Here is a 12,382-nt window from a genome sequence, read left to right on the forward strand (position 1 = left end):
AAAAAAAAAAAAAAGAATGCAATCTTGCCATTTGTGACAACATGGGTAGATCTAGAAGGTACTACACTAGTTGAAGTTAGAGAAAGACAAATAACATATGATCTCACTTGTATGTGGAACCTAAAAAAATAAAAGGAACAGACAAAATAGAGACTAATAAATACCGAGAACTGGTGATTGCGGAGGCGGTGAGGATGCACAGAGAAGGAGACTAAGAGATACAAACGTCCGGTTATAAGACTGATAAGAAATGGAGATAAAAAGTACAGCAGTGGGAATATAGTCAATCGTGTTTTCTAATGTATATTTTTGAGAGAGAGAGATAAAACAACAGCGGGAAAGGGGCAGAGAGGGAGACAGAGAATGCGAAGCAGGGTCCAGGCTGTCCGCACAGAGCGGGATGCAGGGCTTGAACTCACGAACTGTGAGATCATAACCTGAGCCAAGGCCAGAGGCTCAACCGACTGAGCCACCCAGGCGCCCCGGGTCAGTAATATTTGAACACCTTTGTATGGTGACAGATGTTAACTACACTTACTGCGATGGCATTTCCTAACGTTTAGTAATTGCCGAATCTGTTATACACCTGAAACTAATATAATTTTGTACGTCAACTACAGTAAAAAAGAAAAACTTCTCAGCTTTGACTTCTAATGCGGTAAACATCGATAAACACGTAATCAAAAGCCCTTCGTGATCCTCAACAATTTGGAAACGTGTAAAGGGTTCTCGAGGCCCACGGCTTTGAGAACAGCTGGTCTAGTCAGTTACGCAACAAAGCAACGAAGATCAAGTTAAGGAAGTAATTTTCCTCGTTCTCCCTTTATTCCACTGTCTCGCCCACATCGCTTTTAGCCGTCCCATCGGCGAAGAGCTGGCCAACAGACTTTTGTTATGCGTTGGGAGAAGGAGGCTGGGGAAGGTAATAAAAACCCAGGTTTTAGTAGCAAGACGGAGTCAAAGATTTTTATTAAATAATTCTGGACCTGCCTTTTCTCTGTTCCAGCTGGGCACAAGAACTGGGGTACGTTCGCAGAACTCGGACAGATCAGAGTGGACAGAAGGGGCAGATACGGAAGCTTTGAGGAATAAGGGGCAGCTGGGGGGAAATTTGCCAAAATGTGGGGGGTTTGCTGCAACTCCCCACTTCCTAAGTCACCCCAGGGAGGTGTCGAGGGGTGGGTCTAAAGGGGCCGCTCCGGGGTACTGGCGGGCTCTCGTTACGCTCCATCCCCACCAGGACCCCGTTACCGCCCCCCCCCCCCCCCCCCCCCCCCCCCACACACACGCGTCTTCGATCGCCAAAGCCCCACGACCCCCGAGGATCCTCACCACCAGCAGGTTCCTGTCCTCCACCAGCTGCCGCTTCCGGAGGATCTCCGATTTCAGAACGTCCATCTCGCCGCCCGGGTTTACGCTCGAGCTTCCCTCTCCAGCTCCTCCGTCCGAGCCTCACTCGGCCAGGGGCCGCGAACCAACACAAACAAGCTCAAACGCCGGAGGACGACTGACAGGAACCGCTTCCGGCGGAAGCTGAGGTGAGCGAGAGGACGGAAGGAAGCGCTCCAGGGCCCCTGTTGTTGACGAAGCCGCTTGGATTTGCACCCCCTGGCGGCGCCCTCCGGAAGCGCGCCTGCCGTTTATGCTAGTAGATAGAATTGAAAGCGGACTGAAACGCATTTTTAATGAGAAGTTATCACACCTGCTTGTACCTGCTAGTTCAGGTGCAAAAGCCTCCTCGTAGAACACTTCAATTAAGTTAACTAGGGCCAGATCTTCACTCCTTATACCAGAAGTTCACATCAGAGTTCCAAGTTACCTGCTCACCAATATGAATGCTCTAGAGTGGGAAAAACCTGAACAATACAATTAGCTCGTAAGTACAGAATAAAGGGGCAGGGTTCATTGCCAGCCCGTTAAATTTCCTGTAAAGTTAAGCAACTACATCCATTTAAGTCGTTTTGGAAGTAAATGTCTCTTCTTCCTCAGTTCTAGATTGCCTATATACCTTGGTCATAATTGAACATTTACCCTAAGCTAACTCAGATCATTTTTATGGTCATGTGTTCAGCAATCAAGATTTTCAGTGATATGATTGGAGTTGTAATCAGAAATAGTTGCGTGTTTTTTAAGTCCAACCCAAGAAGAAAAATTAAATTGTGGAGAAAAATTATATCTAAGATTTTAATTTTATGTTTATAATTTTTTGATGTTTTATTTTTATTTTTGAGAAAGAGAGACAGAGCGTGAGCAGAGGAGGAGCAGAGAGAGAGAGGGAGACCCAGAATCCGAAGCAGGCTCCAGGCTCTGAGCTGTCAGCACAGAGCCCGACGTGGGGCTCAAACCCACGAACTGTGAGATCATGACCTGAACCAAAGTTGGATGCTTAACCGACTTAGCCACCCAGGCACCCATAAGGTTTTAATTTAAAAAGACCCTAAGAATTGTTTACAAAGCATTTATCTTTGGTTCTATGCCATTGAAGTTGTTTTTGAAATTCTAGTTAAGTCATAACTAAAAATATTTGACATGTTAGTTTTTCCTACTCAAAAAGGAAAGAAATATCATTCAGTTCCATCAACTGATACTAGGTAAGATGATTTATCAAAATAAAGATGGTAGAGAATTGTTCAGTTTACAAAGTTTTGTATACATGTGTATGTTGGTTTTACCAGAAATAGATCGACAATAGGAAGTTAACTGACTCTCTGACCTAAGAGGCTTGGCTAATTTTTAGGGCTTTTAAAAGCTTAAAATATTTTACAGAAAAAGGGTCCTTGAACTAAGAAACATGACAACACTCTTATATGGATATCTATTTCCTGAGTCACTTTTAATTCACTAAGCAAATAATTTGTTAGCACTTTCCTGTTTTAGGGATTATTACACAAAAATCTGAATGAAGGACAGACAGAGATGACCGTAACAGTAACGGAAGTTGACAGCAAAGGGTTAGCTGGCCAATAGGAGACAGTTAAGTGTTAAACCAGAGAAAAAACTAGCTACCATAAACAGGCTTTTACATTTTAGACTTTCACTGATTTTGATGTTTCTGTAAACATGTGCACTACATCCTGATAAAAGCTTGAGATGGAACAGTGAGAGATGTGTACTTGAACAAGCAAACTGACAAGCTTTTTGGGGCGCCCTGTTGGCTCAGTCAGTTAAGTGTCTGACTTTGGCTCAGGTCATGATCGCACAGCTTGTGGCTTTGAGCCCCACGGGGGGCTCTGTGCTGACAGCTCAGAGCCTACAGCCTGCTTCAGATTCTGTGTCCCTCTCTCTCTGCCCTGCCCCTGCTAATGCTCTCTCTTTCTCTCAACAATAAATAAACACACAAAAAAATTAAAAACCTGACAAGTAAGATTTTCAATAGAGAAGGGAAAAAAAGACTCTAAGGGAGAACATGTCCATTTTCAGAATATGCATCCCGATCCATAATGGCAGTTATTTAAAAAGTGAAATATTGGAAGCAACCCAAATATCTTAAACAGGGGAATGGTTAAATAAGTTGTAGTTCACACATACAATGCAATAATATGGAACATTAAAAACCAGGTTTCACAAAACATTCATTTATATGAGAATGCTTGTGATATAATGCTTTGTAAAAAAAAAAAAAGTAAACTAAAAAAACTAGAAATATAGCATATGGTCCCTTTTTGGATAGAAAAGCATATAAACCTAGAAAAAATGACTGGAAGGAAACATATCAAAATTTCAGGTTGTTATCAGTCAAGAGTAACCACTGGTGATTCTTCTTTTCTTCTTCATGCCATAATTTGACACAAATTCCATAATGTGGAGAAAATATCCAGAGAGCAGTCATATTTTAATTATTGACATTCATTACACATTTTTCTAGCATATCTACTTTAGAATGTATGTATGATAAATTGTAAATAATGCCATTGAAAGAAAGCAAAGGACTGGACAAAAAAACATTTGTGTAAATCTTCATAATTGTGTAAATCTTCATAAGTGTCCTTCTGTGAGCTCTGCACTGCGATCTCGAGGTCGTGAATTCAAGCCCTACGTTGTGTGTAGGTATTACTAAAAAAATAAATAAAATAAAACTTAGAAAAGGAAGAAAGGAAAGACTGGTCATTGTCTATGGGAAGAGATAGTCAAAACCAACATAAGATGGATGAGACTATTGCTCTGGTGGAGTAACTCTTCCAACAAAAAAGATTATTTGTCATTTCTGAAGGGTGGAAGAAATACCAAAGTAATCAGAATGACCTGGGGTTTTTTGTTGCTGTCCTAACGGATAGAATGTAACTTTTTAAAAAGCTACCTAATCTAGGGGTGCCTGGGTGGCTCAGTTGGTTGGGCATCCAACTTTGGCTCAGGTCATGATCTCACGGTTTGTGGGTTCGAGCCCTGCATCGGGCTCTGTGCTGACAGCTCAGAGCCTGGGGCCTGCTTCGGGTTCTGGGTCTCCCTCTCTCTCTGTTCTGCTCATGTTCTGTCCTCTGTCACTCAGAAACAAAAAACAAACAAACAACAACAAAAAAGCATTAAAATATTTAAAAATAAATAAATAAAATATCAACCAGCATTCATGTCAGAGCTAGACTCACTCATCCTTTATACCCACAGACTGGCTGGGGAGACAAGAGTTCTACAGAAATCAATGAAAGCATTCGGTGAGATTCAACGGGCTATATGGGCTTTACAATAAGAGTGCTGTATAGCTCATCATTACCTAAAATTGTGTCCTCCGCATCCCCTAGATCAGTAAAAATTACATGAATACATGTGCACACTTCTTTTCCTCCAGAGAGACAATTTTGAAGCATTCACCAGCACAGTACGGGCCATCATCCATGTCCTACAGGGGCGTGGCTAAACGGTTTAGCAAAGAAGGCTGTGATATCAAGGAGGAAGAGTAAAATAGATTTGCAAAAAGACCCGTGAATGACAGATAGTGGAAAACAGTCCCTGAGACCCTCTGGAGTTCCAATTCTCTACTAGAATTCTTCCACAAGTCCAGCTTGCTCCTCCATACCAAAACAAACAAACAAACACTACTGAATCCTTATACGGTATTTCTACCCTGCAAAGGTGCACTTTCTTCACATTTCACGTTTCTGAATTCAGGATGTATCTTACAAGCAATGTGTTTGTAGTGAGTGCTGTGGTGCTGTACCCAGAAACTCTCTTCAGGGCCAAGGCACCTGTCGCCCATCTGCTGGAAATAGGGGGCACACAGCTACAGCCCACCCCCGGGCACAGCCCGGGGCTATGGGGCTCAGCCAAGGCTCCAGGCCCTCCCAGCAGGGCATCCATACCCAAAGACTGAGCAACCCACGGACACGGAGATTCCAAGGCCCAGCTCGGTTGCCTCGATTTAGAGTATCTCAAAGGGTCCTTCTCACTGCAGAGCTCTCGATGGGGTCACAGGAGATCTGCCAAACGCTGCTCGTTCCCTCCCAGCTGCATCTCCAAGAACAGTCTCTAGGAAACCACACACACTTGTATGCGGAAGAAAGAAATGCGTTGATCCGTAGGCACAGGTATTTTGGTTCATTTGTTAGGAGACTATTAACCCGGCATTCCAGTTTTTACAGGAGTCATTTTCATAAATATGGTTAGCCAGTCACTCCAGAGCCTGACCCAAACCTGGCAACACAAGCAAACCTGAATTTCAGGATGCTAAAGTTTAGGAGGAAGGGCTGAGATCCTGACTGGGCTACGAATACCCACGGCGCTGTGAAGCCCAGGCTGGGAGACCCGCTGGCAATGCCCACGGATGTCTCTGTCTCGAATTTGTGCCGAGATCACACCAGAGGGCACAGTCCATACACCCGGTCAGCCCCCTTCCCTTCTTCCCGGGTTGCTTCTTGTCCGCTGTGCTCTCCCGGCGTATTCTCTTTGTACTGTTTCCTTAGTGGGGTGCGGGCAACAAATGAAATAGAGAGAGGGCTGAGGAGAAAAAAAAATTCAAGACCAGGAATAAGAAAGGAGAATTAACCTAGGATACAAAAAGCACTGAAGGAAATATGAGAAATTCCACCTGCTACACAATGGTAATAAATCCAAAAACCCAAAAGATACGATTTCTCAACAAAAACTTAAGCTACCAAATTTGTTCTGCCCAAAGTAGAAAACAGAAATAAGCAATTGCAGCGGAGAGGAAGAAAAGGGGATTATAGATTCCCCATTCAAAAAGCACTAGGACCAGGGCGCCAGGGCGGCTCAGTCGGTTAAGCATCCGACTTTGGCTCAGGTCATGATCTCACATTCGTGGGTTCGAGCCCCGCATCAGGCTCTGTGCTGACAGCTTGGAGCCCAGAGCCCGTTTCAGATTCTGTGTCTCCTTTTCTCACTGCCCCTCCCCCACTCGTGCTCTGTCTCTCTCTCTCTCTTTCTCTCTCTCTCTCTCTATCTCTCTCAAAAATAAAAACATTTTGAGGAGGGCACTTGTTGGGATGAGCCCTGGGTGTTGTATGTAAGGGATGAACCACAGGAATCTACCCCCAAAACCAAGAGCACACTGTATACACTGTATGTTAGCCGATTTGACAATAAATTATATTAAAAAAATAATAAAAACATTTTTAAAATTTTTTTAATTTTAATTTTTTTAATTAAAAATTTTTTTTTAATTTAAAAAGCACCAGATCCTGATGTGTCCATTGCATGTGATCTTTAAAGAACAGAAATTCAAACTTTCTGGCTCAGAGCCCCTCTCTATTCTTAAAAATTATTGAGGAACTCAGAAAGGCTTTGTTTACATAAGTTAGACCTATCAATACCATACTAGAGATTAAAACAGGAAAAAAAACTCATTGAAAAAGATGACATATTCATATAAATCATTTTGTGAAAAATATTTTCAAAAAATTTAAAGTGAAGAATGGTATCTTTTACATTATTGTACATCCCCTTTTTTTTTTTAGAGACAGAGAGAGCAGGGGAGAGGCAGCGGGAGAGAGAGAGAGAGAGAGAGAGAGAGAGAGAGAGAGAGAATCCCAAGCAGGCTCCACACCGGCATGGAGCCCGCCAGGGAGGAGCCCAAAGCAGGGCATGATCCCACGACCATGACATCACAACCTGAGCCAAAACCAAGAGTCAGACTGTCAATCAACTGAGCCACCTGGTGCCCCTCCTTTTTTTTTTTTTTAGTGTCAGCCTCTTTGATGTCTGTCCTAAGTAAAAAAAGAAATCCAGATTCTCATATCTGCTTCTGCATTCAATCTGTTATAATATCTTATTTTATTCGAACTACATGAAGAAAGTCTGTTCTCACACAGATATGTAGGTGGAAACGTGAATATCTTTATTATTTTTTTTAAGTAAGCTCTACACCCAACGTGGGGTTTGAACTCATGACCTCCGGATCAAGAGACACATGCTCTACTGACTGAGCCAGCCAGGTGCCCCAAGAAGAGTGTCTTTATCAGACAATTGTGGACATTCTTCTTTGATGGTACACCCGAACACGACAAGTGGTAGTGTTCTTTTTTTTGTTGTTTTAATGTTTATCCATTTTTATGACAGAGAGAGAGAGAGAGAGCACAAGCAGGGGAGGGGCGGAGAGAGGGAGAGGGAGACACCGAATGTGAAGCAGGCTCCAGGCTCTGAGCTGTGGGTACAGAGTGTGCTCACGAACCCCGAGTCATGACCTGAGCCAAAATCAGATGCTTAACCGACTGAGCCACCCAGACACCCCGACAGGTGGTAGTTTTCCAAAAGTGAGTTGCAGTGTGGAATTCATCAAAAACCATATTGATAAACTTTTCATACTCCTTTACATTAAAATCCATTGGCCCATCTTGAAGTTTGAATGTATCTTTTAGTTGTGCATAATTTTGTAACATCATGCATTGGTCATTTGGAAAATATTAGTTCACTGATTCATGTGAATCTTCCAAATGTTGACACTCTTTACTACACAATATTTTTAAAACCACATCCATTAATATCACCCCTCCATCTCATCAGAAAAGCCTTTTAATTATTGGGAAGCTATTAAGCTCATGGTGGCAGACACAATTTACTAATTGTAAAATGCTAATTTTTACTGAAAGCTCATATTTTATCACTAGCAACAAATATTGCCCTTTGTTTTCTCTAGGCGACAGGCTCACTTTGTTGATTTGCAAGAAAACATCTGCCAAATATCCAAATCTGAATACCCAAATCTGAATAACTGTATTTGACCATTGGTTATTCTTTTTTTTTTATTTTTTCAATCTTTATTTATTTTTGAGAGAGAGAGAGACAGAGTGAGAGTGGGGGAGGGGCAAAGAGAGAGAGGGAGACACAGAATCTGAAGCAGACTCCAGGCTCTGAGCTGTTAGCACAGAGCCTGATGTGGGCCTCAAACCCACAAACGGCGAGATCATGACCTGAGCTGAAATCAAGTCAGACACTTAACCAACGGAGCCACCCAGGTGCCCCTTTTTAAGAACATTTTTTTTTTAATTTTTTTTTCAATGTTTATTTATTTTTGGGACAGAGAGAGACAGAGCATGAACGGGGGAGGGGCAGAGAGAGAGGGAGACACAGAATCGGAAACAGGCTCCAGGCTCCGAGCCATCAGCCCAGAGCCTGACGCGGGGCTCGAACTCACGGACCGTGAGATCGTGACCTGGTTGAAGTCGGACGCTTAACCGACTGCGCCACCCAGGCGCCCCAGAACATTTTTAAGTGAAACTGACTTCTGTGTGTGTGACCACATGGGGATGTAGAATATGACTCCCTGTGCAATTTAATGACCTCGTTCGATTCCTACCAACACACCAGCAAACTCGCTATTGCCTTTGTAAATTCAGCGCCAATGTCAACTTTTGAAAGGTAATATATAAATTCCATGTTTCACTTACAATTGTCACCGAGCAGGGTTTCATAATGGGAGATAATTATCTTAAAGATCACGTGGAAACAGACGTTTCCAATAATGGTCACGAAAATGGTGAAAAAGTGTAGGAGATCGTTGCTTTGGGCCTGAAGAACGTACTGCTCTAGGGACTGCTGTCCCACCATAAACAACTAGAAAAGCAGTTGTAAACTAAACTGTTTTTCAGACATTGGACAACAGACTACAATCAGGCTCTGATTCCTAAGAGAAGGAAAACAAATGAGGTGAGCCCTAGCCCTGGATTATTACCTGGAGACAGTTTCCAGGATACAGCACAGGTACAGGAAACCTAAACAGGGCCGAGTTGTCTCACTGAGATCAGGAAAAAGTGCTGGCAGGTTGAGGAAGCTACATTTGTGGGGCAGAGCACCAGAGACGAGAGAGGTGTCCAGGGGGAGAGCTCGAGAGATCTGCAGAGGGCACCCTTCAAATCATTGGCAGATGAAATCCTGATCTGCATATGTTTGGATTAAAAAAAAAATTTTTTTAATGTTTACTTTTAGAGAGAGAGAGAGAGGGGGGGGGAGGGGCAGAGAGAAAGGGAGACACAGAATCCGAAGCAGGCTCCAGGCTCTGAGCCGTCAGCCCAAATCCCAATGTGGGGCTCAAACTCACAGAGTAGGAGATCATGACCTAATCCGCAGCCAGACGCTTAACCAACTGAGCCACCCAGGTGCCCCTGATCTGCATATGTTTGGATGAAACTCCCAAGACTGAGTAAGAACCACCATAAAGCAGTGGGCCATGCAATGCCCAGAGTCTACACCGGAATGGACATTTTCCAGACACAGAATAAAATCTTCAGAAAGGAATCACCCAAGTTGTGTGCCTAAATTATCCTAGACTGAAGACTGCTTTGATTCACCCTAACACAGCAGAAAAGCAAGCCTCAAAAGGATCACACTAATTCTAAGTAACTTAACTGCCCGTCAGATCAAAGGCTTGTATTTTTGAAGGAATACAACAAAATCCCACACCCAACAGCATAAAAATCCAGCGTCCTGAGATCCAAACACAATTGCCAGACATGCAGAAAACATAATCCATATCCAGGAGAAAAACCAATCAATATAAGATCACCTAGAAATGACAGAGATGATGAAATGGGAGAGCTTCTAAACCAGCAGTTATAAATATCTTCTAGATACTCAAGAATCTAGAGGAAAACATAAACATAATAAAAAGAGAAATGGAAGAAAACAAGACCCAAATGGAACTTCTAGAGATGAAAAACACAATATCTTAAATTAACAAAAAAGTATACACAGCATGAGTGACCAGTAGAACAATATCAAGCAGTCTAGCGTATCTGTAATTGGGGCCTCAGGAAGTCATAGGTGGGGGGGGGGGTGGATATTTCAAGAAACAATGGGCAGAATGTTTCTAAATTTGATGAGGACTAGAAATCACACAGATCCAAGAAGCTCATGAACCCAGGAGAAAATCACACCAAAGCCCAACATAATCAAGTGAGACACAGTGATAAAGGAATATTTTAAAGCTGCCCTCCCAGAAGTCATTACATAAAGAGCAAAGAAAAGAATGGCTGCAGAGTTCCTGTTAGAAATCACACAAGCTAGAAGACAAAGGAACAACATTTTTAAAGTATTGAAGGAAAAAACTGCCAGCCTAGAATTCTACACTCAGCAACAGTATCTATTAAAAATGGAAATGAACTAAAGATTATTTTTCGACAAAAAAAAAAATGTTGAAAAGATTTATCAGCAAGCCTGCACTACAAGAAATGCTGAAGTTCTTCAAATGGAAGAAAAATAAAGCAAAAGAACTAAGAATAGTACAGAAATGCTGAACATGTGGATAAAATATAAAAGATGTTTCCTAATTTTTTAACATCTCTAAAAAAAAAGGCAACAGAGAAACAAAAGCAAAAATGAACTACGGGGACCTCATCAAGATAAAAAAAGTTTCTGCACAGTGAAGGAAACAATCAACAAACCTAAAAGGCAACTGATGGAATGGGAGAAGATATTTGCAAATGACATATCTGATAAAGGATTAGTATCCAAAATCTATAAAGAACTCATCAAGCTCAACACCCCAAAAATAAATTATCCAGTTAAGAAATGGGCAGAAGACATGAATAGACATTTTTCCAAAGCAGACATCCCGAAGGCTAACAGACACATGAAAAGATGCTCAACTCATCATCAGGAAAATATAAATCAAAACCATGTTGAGATACCACCTCCCACCTGTCAGAATGGCTAAAATGAACAACACAATAAACAGCAAGTGTTGGCGAGGATGCAGAGAAAGGGGAACCTTCTTGCTCTGTTGGTGGGAATGCAAACTGGTGCAGCCACTCTGGAGAACAGTATGGAAGTTTGTCAGAAAGTTAAAAATAGAGCTACCCTATGATCCAGCAATTGCACTACTAGGTACTTACCCAACGGATACAAAAATGCTGATTCAAAGAGGTACCTGCACCCCAATGTTTACAGCAGCATTATCAACAATGGCCAAACTATGGAAAGAGCCCAAATGTCCATTGACTGATGAATGGATAATGAAGATGTGGTATATATATATATATATATATATATATATATATATATATATACACAATGGAATATTACTCAGCCACCAAAAAGAATGAACGCTTGCCATTTGCAATGACATGGATGGAGCTACAGTGTATTATGCTAAACAAAACAAGTCAGTCAGAGAAAGACAAATACCATACGATTTCACTCATATGCGGAATTTAAGAAACAAAACAGATGAACATATGGGAGGGGGGGAAAGAAAAAGAAAAACGAAAGAGGGAAACAAACCACAAGAGACTCTTAAAGGTAGAGAACAAACAGAGGGTTGCTGGAGGGAGGGAGGTGGGGAATGGTCTAGGTGGGTGATGGGTATTAGGAGGATACTTGTTATCATGAGCACTGGGTACTATATGTAAGTGATGAATCACTGAATTCTACTTCAGAAACCAATGTTGCATTGTATGTTATCTACCTAGAATATAAATGAAAATCTGAAAAGAAAATAAATAAGTAAAAGAAAGGCAACAAACTATTTACATCAATAATTGCATTAAATATAAATTGCCTAAACAGCATACTTGAAAAGTAGAGATTATCAGGTGGACTTAAAAAAAACCCCAAGGCCCAATTATATGATGTCCACAAGAATCCTAGTTTAAGTATAAAAACACAAATAAGTTAAAGGTGAAAGGATACATGCATGCCACCACTAATAAAAAGAAATTGGGAATGGCTATATTAACATCAGACAAAGTAAACTCTGGAATAGGGAATATTATTAAGGAGAAAGAGGGATATTTTATAATGATAAAGATGTTGAAGTATCGAGAGGACATACAATCCTAAATATATATGTATCTAATAACATAGCATCAAAATACATAAGCAAAAACTGTTAGAATTGAAAAGTAAACAAGTCAACAATTGTAGGTAGAGATTTCCCTATATTACTATCAGTAATTGATAGAATAAGTGGACAGAAAATCAGTACGAATACAAGAGGCTT

At 41.5% G+C, this 12,382-nt stretch overlaps 1 protein-coding gene across 2 annotated transcripts in view; it reads right to left on the reverse strand.

The window, feature by feature from the left end:
* The window catches only part of PRPF18 (pre-mRNA processing factor 18), a 49,940-nt gene extending 48,388 nt beyond the window's left edge, over positions 1-1,552 (reverse strand). The window contains exon 1 of one of the 2 annotated variants that reach the window (XM_040451384.1): positions 1,333-1,552. In XM_040451384.1, the coding sequence (XP_040307318.1) occupies positions 1,333-1,398 (66 nt within the window). In that variant the 5' untranslated portion in view covers positions 1,399-1,552. The remainder of the gene's footprint in view (positions 1-1,332) is intronic. The other variant, XM_040451385.1, reaches the window with a different exon arrangement.
* Between the last annotated feature and the right edge of the window lie 10,830 nt (positions 1,553-12,382).

The sequence above is a fragment of the Herpailurus yagouaroundi genome, unplaced genomic scaffold (assembly GCF_014898765.1).
Source record: "Herpailurus yagouaroundi ecotype Mexico unplaced genomic scaffold, PumYag 203, whole genome shotgun sequence".
Taxonomy (NCBI): Eukaryota; Metazoa; Chordata; class Mammalia; order Carnivora; family Felidae; genus Herpailurus; species Herpailurus yagouaroundi.